At 32.1% G+C, this 14,369-nt stretch overlaps 1 protein-coding gene across 1 annotated transcript in view; it reads left to right on the forward strand.

Annotated features, from left to right (window-relative positions):
- Positions 1-14,369, forward strand: part of LOC106462873 (calcium/calmodulin-dependent 3',5'-cyclic nucleotide phosphodiesterase 1-like) — a 54,181-nt gene that overhangs the window by 22,749 nt on the left and 17,063 nt on the right. The window contains exons 4-8 of the mRNA XM_022390273.1: positions 2,911-2,977; positions 4,633-4,749; positions 6,182-6,322; positions 8,106-8,206; positions 12,111-12,236. Of these exons, the coding sequence (XP_022245981.1) occupies positions 2,911-2,977; positions 4,633-4,749; positions 6,182-6,322; positions 8,106-8,206; positions 12,111-12,236 (552 nt within the window). The remainder of the gene's footprint in view (positions 1-2,910; positions 2,978-4,632; positions 4,750-6,181; positions 6,323-8,105; positions 8,207-12,110; positions 12,237-14,369) is intronic.

Here is a 14,369-nt window from a genome sequence, read left to right on the forward strand (position 1 = left end):
AAATGCGACTGTAGCTTTTTTTTCCCTCAAAACTTTGTCTTGAAAATAAGGGTGCGTCTTATATTCCGAAAATACTGTATGTAGACTGAAATATTTCGTACAGATACACTACCAGTGATACGTCCATTAATCATTTTTCTACTTACATCCATTGCCTTTTTGCCTCGTGGCATGTTAATTCCAATCGATTGGCTGGCCCATGGCAGCTAGTGGCATTCATAAATTCTACTCATCAGAGAATAATCACAGCTGAGGCTCTGGTTGTCCAAGTAGTTTTGATTATATAGTGAATATTAGTCCTCAAACTACCGACTTGTTTTTAAACCGTTCACTACAGGTGGAGGTCCACATAGTTCATCATATTGAGTAATTATATATTTTTCCTATAACAACAGTCAGTGTAAAAAAAACAAAAATTGGGTGAAATCACTCATTTTCGTTGGAAACTCCTATAATTAGTACGATTAATGCAATATTGATGGTATTTTTATTCGTATGTGGGTGGTCCCCGATCGGTCAGCAGTATGTTATGAACTTACGAGATTAAAATCCTGGGTTCGATTCCTCGCGGTGGACAGAGTGCAAATAATCTATTGTGTAGCTTTGCACTAAGAAAATGCCAACAGTATGTTGGCGTGTGACTCACATGTTATTAAGAACTATGTAACCAACAAAATCATGTGACTGCGAATAATAGGTGCGTAAGTAGTTTTAAAAAAAGAGTATTTAAAAAGCCAGATAGATCCATACGGACACCATCAATTAAAAGTACCATTCACATTTAATAAACCACCGATTAAACTCAAGCTTGATCTGAAAGTTTCAGCCTGCCTCAGATTTACTAATGAATTGTGGTATTCCAGGAAATTATTTTAACCTAAAAATGTGAAAGGAAATGGAAACATGAGTTAGGTCAAGCCTTGATTTTTTGTTTTTATTTTTTTTAATTTAGTGACGGAAATACCAACAAACCTCACAATAAATGTTTCACTAAACGAAATTCCAAATTGCCATGGCAATCTAATATTAACTACTTGAAATAATAGACTTTCAACTCAGAAAGAGTCGGTGGCCCTCATTAAAGCTTCAATTCTTTAAAATTATAATTTTGAAATACTGCAAAATAAAGACGAGTTATATGCCTGATTGAACACAAAACGTAAGATTACCACTCTAACAAATTTCCATATCGCAACAAACTACAGTTTTTCTTGCTTTTAATATGACTTGGCTTTCTGACCTAAGTGTCAAAATGCGGTAAACCTCTTTAATAAAGCTTAGCTTTCTGACCTAAGTATCAAAATGTGGTAAATCTCTTTAATATGGCTTATCAAAATGTGATAAACCTCTTTAATATGGCTTATCAAAATGTGATAAACCTCTTTAATATGGCCTAGCTTTCTGACCTAAGTATCAAAATGTGATAAACCTCTTTAATATGACTTGGCTTTCTGACCTAAGTGTCAAAATGCGGTAAACCTCTTTAATAAGGCTTAGCTTTCTGACCTAAGTATCAAAATGTGGTAAATCTCTTTAATAAGGCTTAGCTTTCTGACCTAAGTATCAAAATGTGGTAAACCTCTTTAATATGGCTTAGCTTTCTAACCTAAGTATCAAAATGTGGTAAATCTCTTTAATATGGCTTATCAAAATGTGATAAACCTCTTTAATATGGCTTATCAAAATGTGATAAACCTCTTTAATATGGCTTATCAAAATGTGATAAACCTCTTTAATATGGCTTATCAAAATGTGATAAATCTCTTTAATATGATTTAGCTTTCTGACCTAAGTATCAAAATGTGATAAATCTCTTTAATATGATTTAGCTTTCTGACCTAAGTATCAAAATGTGATAAACCTCTTTAATATGACTTAGCTTTCTGACCTAAGTATCAAAGCGTGGTAAATCTCTTTAATATGACTTAGCTTTCTGACCTAAGTATCAAAATGTGGTAAACCTCTTTAATAAGGCTTAGCTTTCTGACCTAAGTATCAAAATGCGGTAAATCTCTTTAATATGGCTTAGCTTTCTGACCTAAGTATCAAAATGTGGTAAACCTCTTTAATAAGACTTAGCTTTCTGACCTAAGTATCAAAATGCGGTAAATCTCTTTAATATGGCTTAGCTTTCTGACCTAAGTATCAAAATGTGGTAAATCTCTTTAATATGGCTTAGCTTTCTGACCTAAGTATCAAAGCGTGGTAAATCTCTTTAATATGACTTAGCTTTCTGACCTAAGTATCAAAGCGTGGTAAATCTCTTTAATATGACTTAGCTTTCTGACCTATACGGTATTGATATTCAAAGTTAAAACTTGTCTTAAAATATAATCTTGCTCCAAATCATGAATAATTATAAGAGTGCCTTTTGCTTCTATTTTCAATTCTAGTTTTTAAAATCTCAAAGAATATTTCGCGTGATAATTCTTTTGAGTACCTGCTGACCGAAAGCTATTTGCAAGTTAAATCTGAAACTCGAAATTATCGAGTTACAGACATTTATAATAATGTGAAGTGAACTGGCACACAGTAATTTAAAAGATTAGTTCAAGATGTTTATCAGCCCTACTGGTGAAATTATGTTGTACACGCTTGCATTTTACTGAAAATTTGCCATATTTTTATTGTAGTCGTGAGTAATATATTTTTGAAATCTAATGTTTAATCTTGTCTTTATGTAGAGCTTCATGAGGCTTAGTTGTTAAGACATGTCGATATTTTGAATTTTTCAGGCAGTTTAAATGCTGTTATGTGCAATAACTAAGTAATTAAAACTTAGTTCAACTTTAAATCGAACACGAAACAAATGCCTACACCATCCGTAAACTTAGTGGTATGTTATAGCTGTATCTGAACAGTACTGAAATCCACAATCAAATAGATTATCTATAATGTTTCTAATTTCAGGATCTACAGAAGAATGTCTAGTTCGGCAATGATGCAGATTCCGAATCAAATTGCCCAAAATCTTAAGGTAAGATATATATAGGAATATATAATAAAACAAGTAAAAAAAATCTGTCTTCTGAAACGAGAGTTCAAACAAGGAGGAATAAAAACCATTGGGCTTTATCATTGTTCTATGCTCTGTGGGACTATCTTCCTACAAAAAAACCCAAAAAAGATCCATTCTTAATGCCACTAGCTTTTAACATGTCATTTTTTGCTTTTCTCTTTGAAATGAGATTTTATTAAATCTAAAGAAAAGCAACTGTAGATAATACTCCCAGCTACTCCTTATTATTTTGTCATTTCTAACCGAAATGATCGTTCCTTTGTTTTTCTTTTAAATCGACACCAAGAGCTTATCCAAGAGAAATTATTGCTCCGAAATAACCATGTAATGTCTTATTGTATCTAATGAAACAAACAAATTTCATATGTTAAATCAATGCGTTTTTTGTTATTTTTCACATATTAAACAAGAAAAATAAAGTAATCCTTATAGCATTAAAATTCGGGCTCGATCCCTTTGGTGGGCACAGAACAGATAGATATCGCGTTGTGTAGCTTTTCTCTTAATAACAAAAACAAAAAAAAAAACGCGTAACAAGGTACGTCTTGGAATGTTTGTGACTGGATAACTTTTACATCCATAATTTTTTACTGTTGTTGTTTTATGCACTTACCTGTAAGCCGCAGTATGACACATTTGACACAAAACATTCATGCGTGGTTATTTAAAGAGTTTCTAAAATAGCCAAACAGCAGGTCATTACTGCATTATTTGCACTCCTATTAGCCAGATCCAATTTTTACCATCTAGACTATCTATTACTTTAGGCTTAACACTAAAGTAATTAAACATAAATTTGCATAAATTGCTAAACCCCTTTTTTAGTAATCATACTTTACCCTACAACCACATACTTCAAACTCCACTCCTTACAACCGAGAATTATTTACATCAATAAGAATAATATATGTCAGCTCATATCCTATATATATTTTATATTCTTGTGCGGAAAACAAAGGTTTAAGCTACTGTCAAGAGATGGCGCTATAATCACAATGTTATATACAGATACTTTCGTTACGAAAGAGGATTTGAAGTTACATCTCCCATTTATCAAATTTACATTTCTATACTATTGCCTTTTCTAAACCATGTTACTGTACTATTTCATAAAACAAACGAAATGCTGTTCTTTTGATTAACTAGCAATTACAATTCCATTTGGGAAATTTCTAGACTATCATATTTTGTAAAGTTGATAGATAATCTTTGAAGCCAGATATTTGAGTGCCCTCCTATTTTACATTACACAAATTTAATGCTAATTAATAGGAAGATAAAAAAAGACTCCATTTTCCCATTCTACCATCTAGTGACAGATATTGTCACAAAGCCTATTGATTTCTTTGTTCATTTAATCTTGTTATACTCATTAGTAGAAATAAGGAAGCAATACAAATTCCAGACGCAGGAAATTGAAGTATTCAGAGACAACAATTGATTTTCTTCTACATGATGCGTTGAAGAAAATAAGGCAAGTGATTAGAGGAATACTTCCGCCATCAATACATATAGCAAAACATAAAAACACAAAGTTAATGTATAGTTTGGAATGTTATGAAATTGGTTGTAGGTTTACTCCATCGAATGACTGTTGTTGTTTTTAATTCCAGAACGTGGACGACTGGACATTTGACGTGTTTTCTGTGAATAAAATAGCCAATGGACAGGTCCTTCGCTACCTCGCTACTGACCTTCTCAATCGATACGGCTTAGTTCCAAAGTTTAAGGCAAGCATTAAGTGTGTGAATAAAGCTAACTGATATACCGCTTGCTCAGTTAAAACGGATTTGACATATTTCGTAAAACTTTACGCAGATTTATTACAAAGATATAGTCTAAGAATGTGGCACACATTGATCGAAATACTGTGTTTCTGAATACTTTGAAAAGGTGCATATGAAATTTTTTACTACATTTGTTACTTAAATCATTAATTACTTTTTTATAGAATGTGATTAGGCCATATTATTCTGCATGTCACAGCGAACACTATCTGATTTTTATACTAACATAAATAGGCTTTAGTTTCATTCCTCAGAAGATATTCCTTCTTTAACTCCATTAGGCTGAGTTCGGTCTTTAAATTTTTTTTTCTAGTCGATTTAGCTGTTTTAATTGCATTTTATTTCTTGTTATCTATTTAAAGATTCTTCAGGAATATATAACGTGTTTATTTTATATTTATTAATATTATATAAGGTGTTAAGAAAGAAACTGGATATTATTTTCAGCAGTCAACATTCACCTAATAAGTGTATTCTAATGATGCTCAGCATATAGGCATCCGCAGTCAACATTCACCTAATAAATATATTCTAATGGTGCTCAGCATATAGGCAATCAAATATTACATCTTAACAGAGTTTCCTTAGAAATAACCGAATAATATATTTTCTTCATCGTTTTGTAAGGTTCACCATACCAGTATAGTCCATAACAGGTGTGTCGTTACTAATTCAATTTAAAAAAAGCTGCTTTTAGAACATTGGTAATTTGGAAATGTTATTCAGGCAAAGTGTTTTTGAGAAGACGAAAGAGAACAAGAAATCACAGGTTGGTAAGGCAAGGTTGTATATAAGATGTGGAGTGATTATCCAACTTTTTTAAAGCACTAGTTACAACATATTGTTCTAAACCATTGCCATTCACTTTCCAACTTCTAACTGTGTTACACACCAATGGTGTAAACATGTTACATGCAATGTCTCTAGCAACCGACCGATATTGACTTGTTAACACAATTATCTCTTTGTTGACTCTTTTCCAGCCTAAAGGAAAAAATTCCCGTTTCTTTCTGAACATGTCTCGTATGAAATCGAATCATCCATGTAATGCTGCTATCAGTGGACGATATCTACTTGTTAACAATATTATTTTTTTGCTGACTCATTTCCAATGTAAGGGACAAAAATCCCTTTTCTCTCTGAACATGTCCCATAAAATTGAGTCATTCAGTACTTGTTTGATTGGTTTCTAGGAAATTTTATTTTTATTTAGTATTTGTTTTAATGACCTTTAGAGAGTTTCACTTTAATTCAGCGTTTACTTCATTGGTCTCTAGGTAGTTTCAATCCAATTCAATATATATTTTAATTTACATTTCTGATAATACCATAATTTATGTTTATTCTTGAACAAAAGTGTTATACTTCTTTCCAGATCCCGGCTACTGTTCTTGAAAACTTCCTTATCCAGATGGAATCAGGCTATTGTAAATACAAAAATCCTTACCATAATAATATCCATGCTGCTGACGTCACCCAGACCGTCCACTATATGTTATGTCAAGGAGGGTTAGCGGTGGGTAGTGTTACTGAAATTATATTAATGTCAAATTTAATCATACTTGTTATAAGTATTAGGCCTAGTACATATATTTTAATAATACTTTCTTTATTCAGTTTCATAGGGTTTTTCAAAACGAAGAAGAGTGTAAAATAGTATTTCAACCACACTATGTCCATTGGCGATGATACGTTCCGCTCAATAAGTAGCTCCGCAGGCCGGCTGGGCTACAACAAACACAGTAGTGGTCGGAACACTATTTATATAAGACATTTGTTATATCATCAATTGTATTATGGTGTGGACGCCTTTTCTAAGCTGGCGTAGTATGATTAGGATTAATTATACTTATCATTAGACATTAGTGTTAGGTGAATTACGGCTCCTTAGTGTTTATCAAGAAGAAAAATGTATAATAGTATTTCAACCACCATATTCTTTGCCGTCTTTGTTTTTGTTACTGTTGTTGTGATCTTCTTCGCTGGTGTGATTTTATTTAAATTTCAAACATACGGTTAAAAAACAAATAAATAAAGTGGTTAAAATCGTAGAAAGACAGAAAAAAGCGTAGTCAACGCTTTGGCCAAAATTACCTTAATCATAATGAAGGGTGTTTGGACGAAAAGTTGACGGATACTTCTATTTTATTTATTTATTTATTGTCACTTCATTGTACTTTCAGGCTTTATCACACCGTATGTCCCTGTTTGTTGTTGCTGTTGTTTTTTGACGGGGTGGTGTTTTCTTCTCGTGATTTTGTTTGTTCTATCGACACTATCTAACCACAATCTGCCTAATTTAAAGGCAAAGGTTTATCTTGAAATGAGTTACGGGTCATTCTTGGAGTATGTCTCCAACGCAATAAAGATAACTTACTTACATTAGCTAAACATTTCTAAAAAAAAAACTGCATATTTTGTTTTTGAATCAGATCAGAAATTACTCATACTCCTGTCACATAAATAACCAAAGTGGAGTTAACATGCTTATACTTACTAAACTAACTGTAACTAACTAAGTAAGGAAATCTGGTAGAGAAATTAAAATTTAAAGAACATTTCGGTTCTTTCCCATGTTTTAAACATAACACCGAGTGATCATGATAGTAAAACGTACGTAGAATGATAAATCAGCTTAGAAACCAAACACTGAAAACTAAGTTTGTTTTTATCGGGAAATTTTAGTGTTTTAGATCACACTAAGGAACCGATAAACCCAATATAAAAATCAAAGAAGGTTTATTGGTCAAACATCTTCTTAACTTCTTCTGACGTTAAACAGATAACCATACTGACATATCGCTGGTTACTGCTAATTTTTAACTGATAATATCGAGTCAACTGCGGAAGAAACGTTAACTACTTCATAGTTTTCTTTTCACAACGTTCTGTTTCAAGCAGTTTATGATTTTATACGGTTGGTAAATATAAAACTTTTTATTTCTTTGCTCAACAAATAATATTCATATTATAAACTAATGTCCTTTGAAACAAACCACGAATGCAGTTATTAGACGAACAGAACTGTCGTAATCAATTCGCTGAAATCAATGCACTTCCAGCTACTGGTGTTGTATTTAAATATTTTATTGGTAACAAGTAGAATATAAAGATTCTTTATCATTCAGTACCAACGCCAGACGGTGCTGATATCATATTGTTAGCATTTCGCGTGTATTACATTGTACATAGCCTCAAGTTTCTACTTTATAGCAAAGTTGTTGCTTAGCTTTATAAAAAAGAACATAAATGTTTAGAAACTTATAGAAATTAGACCTTCTTACCTTTTTTTCTGACAGAACTGGCTAACAGACCTAGAAGTCTTTGCAACGTTGTTTTCCGCCATTATACATGATTATGAACACACAGGAACAACAAACAACTTCCACGTCATGTCTGGGTAAGAATCAATCAAGTTGTATATGTGTGTCATCCTCGTGATTCTGTCCTCAGTTGTCTGTTTGTCGTAACGTAAGTTATGTTATTATTGTAGTTATCTGTTTATCGTAACGTAAATTACGTTATTATTGTAGTTATCTATTTATCGTAACGTAAAATATGTTATTATTGCAGTTATCTATTTATCGTAACGTAAAATATGTTATTATTGCAGTTATCTGTTTATCGTAACGTAAAATATGTTATTATTGCAGTTATCTGTTTATCGTAACGTAAATTGTGTTATTATTGCAGTTGTCTCTTTATCGTCTGTAAATTATGTAATTATTGTAGTTATCTGTTTATCGTAACGTAAATTATGTTATTATTGCAGTTGTCTGTTTATCATAACGTAAATTATGTTATTATTGCAGTTGTCTGTTTATCGTAACGTAAATTATGTTATTATTATAGTTATCTGTATATCGTAATGTAAATTATGTTATTATTGTAGTTATCTGTTTATCGTCTGTAAATTATGTTATTATTGCAGTTGTCTGTTTATCATAACGTAAATTATGTTATTATTGCAGTTGTCTGTTTATCGTAACGTAAATTATGTTATTATTATAGTTATCTGTATATCGTAATGTAAATTATGTTATTATTGTAGTTATCTGTTTATCGTCTGTAAATTATGTTATTATTGTAGTTATCTGTTTATCGTAACGTAAATTGTGTTATTATTGCAGTTGTTTATTTATCGTAACGTAAATTATGTAATTATTGTAGTTGTCTGTTTATCGTAACGTAAATTATTTTATTATTGCAGTTATCTGTTTATCGTAATGTAAATTATGTTATTATTATAGTTATCTGTATATCGTAAAGTAAATTATGTTGTTATTGTAGTTATCTGTTTATCGTAAAGTAGATTATGTTATTATTGCAGTTATCTGTTTATCGTAATGTAAATTATGTTATTATTATAGTTATCTGTATATCGTAAAGTAAATTATGTTATTATTATAGTTATCTGTATATCGTAAAGTAAATTATGTTATTATTGTAGTTATCTGTATATCGTAAAGTAAATTATGTTGTTATTGTAGTTATCTGTATATCGTAAAGTAAATTATGTTATTATTGCAGTTATCTGTTTATCGTAATGTAAATTATGTTATTATTATAGTTATCTGTATATCGTAAAGTAAATTATGTTATTATTGTAGTTATCTGTTTATCGTAATGTAAATTATGTTATTATTATAGTTATCTGTTTATCGTAAAGTAAATTATGTTATTATTATAGTTATCTGTTTATCGTAAAGTAAATTATGTTATTATTGTAGTTATCTGTATATCGTAAAGTAAATTATGTTATTATTATAGTTATCTGTATATCGTAAAGTAAATTGTGTTATTATTGTAGTTATCTGTATATCGTAAAGTAAATTGTGTTATTATTGTAGTTATCTGTTTATCGTCAGTAAATTATGTAGTTTATTTCAACTTTCTAATTCTAACCTGTTTTATATGTCACTATTATTTTTCTATCTGACAACAAGTTACAAAATTTCTTTTTTGGGTCATCTTTCCCAAAAAATTGTTTATTTTTTTTATTTCAAATAATTTCATAGTGGTATTTTTACTCCTTTGGTTCGCCAGTTTTGTTTTGTTTTTTTCATCCTCCAAATTTTTATCTTTTTACTTCTTGAAAACAATTATTGATTCAAGTAGTAACCAAAATATGGCGTTTCTAAATATATTTCCATGATGATAGTGTACAAAAGTATGTATTTTCGTACTAAACTCCACAAAATATTTAGGATAATAGGAACTTGTAATACTTTAGCTATGAAAGGCAAAATCGTTCCCCTCAATTTATTGCTATGCAAGTCAAACAGCTGATAATGTGATCTGGAATACAAATGATTGGTACTATAATTTTGGTACCACACAGTCTTGTTTTTAGTTGTCACTTCATAGTAAATCATATTAGTTATTCTAAATTATTCGCGAACTATGTCTAGATCTCAAATAAAACATATGGACATTTCACTCCTGTGGAGAGTTACTAGGCTAATGAAAACTAGTCAAAGTGTCCACATTTGTCTCATAGTGTCTATAGGAATGTGGAACAGTTTTCATACCAATGGTATCATATAGTACATGCTAGGAGACTAAATCAGATGTTCGCAGTCGCAAGTGGACCCCGCGTCAGTACACAGACCATTAAATACAGACTTTACAAGGTCAACCTGTATTCCAGACGCCTAATGAAGTGTATTCCGATGATATCTCACTAAACGTCTCTCTGCAATTGTGCTAAGAACATGTTCAGTACACCACCAATAGATGGGGCAACATTCGTTTTACAGATGACTCGTGCTTTATCCTTCAACCAGATAATGGAATCTAGAACTAGATACAACCCATTTGTATACAGAAGCATAACGCATATGATAGTGAAAGAAGTTGTATGTGAGCAGGAAGAAGCCTTGACGGCCATACTAACTTCTACACACTGAAGAATGGAACAATTGGTGCAACTCATTATAACAACTACATACTATGATATTTTGTGATGCTGGCATTGTTGGCCTTGAATGAATGGCATGCTCACCAAATTTCAGTCCCTCCGAGGCAGCTATGAAACGTGTCGCCTTCCATCAAGTGACTTCAGATATTAAAGAAGCCTTAAAAACTAATCTTTTCGGAATGGCTTAAAATACTTTAGGACTCCGGTTATACTTGCTATTTAACATAGTCCACATTGAAGTGACATGTTCACCGCTAACAAATACTCATTCACGAGCATTACTTGAATGACAAATCAATTTACGTTTCCGATAAGATGCACGATCTGAACATACTTGAACTGAGAGGTGAGTGACTTAGTTTTATAACTTTGGTTTGCAACCCGTCTCTTTTAAAATGAAGAAACAATACACTGTAATACAATACATAAGTAATAACGTAAGAAAAGTGTATTTAATTATTTATACTCATTACCTGGTTTATTTTCGATCTAAGTAGGTAGCTTGCTTTGATCGCAAGGTAATGTTAATAAATCCCAGTTGTGATTAAATTGTTTAGTTTAGTTAACTTTTGTACTGGTCTCATTCAGGTTTTATAATTGTTCTATTTGTTGTGAATGACAAAGCTACACAATGGGCTATCTGTATAGGTATAGAAACCCAATTTCTAGCGTTCCGCAGACATACCGCTGTACCACTGGGGGATGGGGGCTAGTTGGTCTATTACACGTATTACACGCGATATGCTTTAAGTACTCACTGATAAAAATTGTACTGTGTTTTTCAGAGTTTATTACTATTTTGTCGTGTGTATGTGTGTGTGTTTTCTCTCCTAAAATTAGAATAAATAAGAATGTAATAAAAATACCCTTTACAGCTAAAACTGACAATCAAGGTTAGAATATAGTGCTCTAACATACAAGAGGCCTAGCATGATCTGGTTGTTAGAACACTCGATTGGCAATCTCCGGCTTGCGGGAATAAACACCGTCTCCGAACATGCTCGCCTTTTCAGCCGTGGGGACGTATAATGTGCCAGTCAGTCCCACTCTTCGTCGGAAAAGAATAGCCCAAGAGCTGGTGGTGGGTGATGTTGACTAGCTGCCTTCCCTACCAAAATGCTGAAGATTCTCATTCTGTACGTTAAAGCCCCCAGTGGCTCAGCGCTAATACTAAGGGCTTATAATGCTAAAATTCTGGGTTCAATCCTGCGGTGGACGTAGCATATATACACCGTTGTGCAGCTTTGTGAGTAACAACAAATAAAAAAAACTTGCATTATTGGTTACGATAGTTTGTCCTTTTCTTCTTACATTTAACGTAGGTTACATCTACGTATAAAACACTAGATATATTTTAATTGACGAAAGTGGTTTCTGTTTACAGTTCAGAGACAGCACTACTGTATAACGACCGAGCAGTATTAGAAAACTATCATATTAGTGCAACCTTTCGACTGATGAAGGACGAGGACCTAAATATCCTTCAAAACCTAAGCAAGGAAGAATACAGGTAAATCAAGCTGAACCAGTCAACAGTTCGATATAAAGGTTTGACCTCAGGAGCATGTACACTTTTTTTTTTGTAAACGGTCGTCGTAGTCGTTCCTCCAACCCTCAGTAAAAACACTTCTTATAAAGATCATTTTTACTAATCTGTTTTTTTTATAATAAAACAATATAGTTTTTGTTAGAAATAGTTTTTACTTTTTATTCAGTTCTTTTTATATGCGTATACTATTAAATGTACTTCTACAGGGTCCCCGAAAGTTTTCCTTTCAAGAGTAAATAAAATCAAAATCAAGAGTAACAAATATTTTTACTTCTTGCTTTCGAAGTTCATATGTCATGCTGTGTTGTAGCATAGTGCATAGTTCTTCTCCTCATTCATGGCATGTACACGTTTTACTGACGTCACGACAGTACATATTGCAACGTTAAGCGTCCCTTATGTGGCGTCATTGTAGTGTCTACTGGCTGACTGACAGACAACACTGTATCATGGTGCGAGTGGTTAAAACAGGTGACCCTTCCAGGTGGCATTGTTACGTATTACAATTTCTAATAGCCTAAAACTGAGTTAAATTGTACCTTGGATTTAGCAGTTAAGTAAAAGCCGGTATATAGTCAGTTTATGATATTTGGCAATAAGATTGATACACACAATTTTCTTTTTTAATAAAAATATGTTTTAATATACAAACAACAATACAATTTACAATAACGGTTATTACAAATAGCTATTACAAACAATGATTCATAAACAAAAGTTTCACAAACTTACAAACAATATAAATCTTTTTTCTAGTCTGGAACTTCCTTGATGTCTTATCGAGGGTTCACGATGAGCGAGTGCATTCATCCCCCTTTCGGGGAAATAAAACGTTACTGAATTTATGTATAATGAGTTTACAATCAGTAATTATTGCTAATTTGGGCTCAGAAACCTATTACTGTGTAAAATATTATAAAATAGATTTAATTCCCCTTATAAATACTAAATTTTGTTTACTTAATTGATCACCGAAGGATACGTCTCAATATAAACTGTGAAATACAAACTTTAGAAGCTATTAATTTATCCCCCGCTGGGATAACGGTAAGTCATTGGAATTACATCCCTAAAATAAGCGGTTAGATTCCCCTCGGTAGATAGAGGAGATAACCCACTGTGGCTTTGTTATAAGAAAAACACACACTATTAATTTTTGGTCGACAGAAGAGGGCTGAGCTGAGTGTTCTCAAGAATCCCCATTTGGTCATTGTTAAAGAGTAAATTTTTTGAGAAAGATCTTATTATTTGGTCACTACGAAAGTAAATATATTTCACTGTGCTTATGCACACACAATATGGAGTTTACTTTAAGTCCATTCTGAAACTATGAACAGAAATTAAGTAATTATTAAAAATTCATTGATTTTCCACAAATATTCGGACATCCATTAAACATGTGGTATGGCCTGCTCTACATAGTCTGCAAGGAATGTCATTCAATATTAGTACAAAATCACATTATTTAAGTAATTTAGGAATGCGAAAGTGTGTCCAAGATGTTAAAACATTGTAAAAAACGGCATTTTAATTTAAAGTGAAAAATCCTTATATATGTAGGAAATAGTTGCAATACTTGGTTCCGTGCTATCTACTGCGTATGAAACCATCCACTTGTATCAGAAATGTACAAGTACAAAATTTAAAAAATATCCAGATTAGCAGAAGAAAGCTGTTAGAGCGTGAGAAACATTCACTTGTTAAGGTCGTGAAAAGGAGTCGAAAAATCATCGTTGAACACCAAGTGAACGACACTACACACAGTTTAAACGTTTTGGGACAACATGAGACCTATTGGTCCATCTCGGCTGTTCCATCCTCTAAAATAAACTAAAATAATGAAATGAAAATATATCTTAAAGCTATCCCTTTTCATTCATATACTTATCAAGCTTTTTCTTAAACTCTCTTAAATTTACTGCCTCCACAACATCCGAAGGCAATCCATTCCAAAAGCCAACCACCCTTAGCTGAAGATGACTCCTACCCTGCCAAAATTTATACTTGTTGCCCCTAGTCCTACTATTATCACTGTTAAGTATGAAAAAAGATTATGCAGCAACACTATCAATTCCCTTTACAATCTTAAACACA

The sequence above is a fragment of the Limulus polyphemus genome, unplaced genomic scaffold (genome assembly GCF_000517525.1).
Source record: "Limulus polyphemus unplaced genomic scaffold, Limulus_polyphemus-2.1.2 Scaffold1272, whole genome shotgun sequence".
Classification (NCBI taxonomy): Eukaryota; Metazoa; Arthropoda; class Merostomata; order Xiphosura; family Limulidae; genus Limulus; species Limulus polyphemus.